At 33.0% G+C, this 748-nt stretch overlaps 1 protein-coding gene across 1 annotated transcript in view; it reads left to right on the top strand.

Moving 5' to 3' along the window:
• LOC119587934 overlaps positions 1-748 on the top strand; it is a 36,665-nt gene that overhangs the window by 18,859 nt on the left and 17,058 nt on the right. Inside the window, 1 exon segment of the mRNA XM_037936644.1 lies at positions 163-233. Within this exon segment, the coding sequence (XP_037792572.1) occupies positions 163-233 (71 nt within the window).

Genomic DNA, 748 nt, shown 5'->3' with positions numbered 1-748 from the left:
AAGGAAGTGTAGGACTTCACAAGCTTTGAACCTCAGTTGATTTGTGGCTAATTAACTGGTGTATCCAACTAGGTTTAGAAAAAAATTAGATGAATTAACTAGGTTAAAAAAAAAGAAAAGAAAAAGAATTTTAAAGCATGTACTTTTCTCCTAAAATTACAGGCAAACAACATCAGCTGCTGTGTATTCAACAGGATCAACACAGCCTCCTGTATTTACAACGGACAGTCAAGGTGGGAATTTATATTAAAGACAAGAAAAAGAAATTTAGTTGATATAGTAGCAGATATAGTATTGAGTCAGTGTCACAGCTCTCTTATTTGACTTCTGGATGCCATACATGGAACTGAATTTCTAAGGTAATGCCAGATTGGACAATGGACAGTACATATTTATATGTACTCCAGGCATCAATAGGTTAAGGGTTAAAGGATGTAGGTCACCAGACTGAGGAAACTTATTAATTAGTAGTTGTTAGACAGGTAACTGTTAAAAAGTAGGGTGCTCATAACTACGTAGGAAGTAGTTTCTTAAATCTATGAAAAAGCACTATCCAGATGCCTGAGGAAGACAAAACTGAATTTGTCAAACATTTTAAAATACTGTACCACACAAGTCAGTGGTGCAGTACTTCCAGTATTTTCAATTTTATTTTATGTATTGTATAAGTAAGTAATGTATATGATTTAAAAACATTTCTTTTGTGGACTGTAGAAAGTATAATCTCTGATCAATCTTTCATTATACT

The sequence above is a fragment of the Penaeus monodon genome, chromosome 23 (assembly GCF_015228065.2).
Source record: "Penaeus monodon isolate SGIC_2016 chromosome 23, NSTDA_Pmon_1, whole genome shotgun sequence".
Classification (NCBI taxonomy): Eukaryota; Metazoa; Arthropoda; class Malacostraca; order Decapoda; family Penaeidae; genus Penaeus; species Penaeus monodon.
Note: the sequence above shows the minus strand (reverse complement) of the source record. Positions and strands in the feature narration are given on the sequence as shown.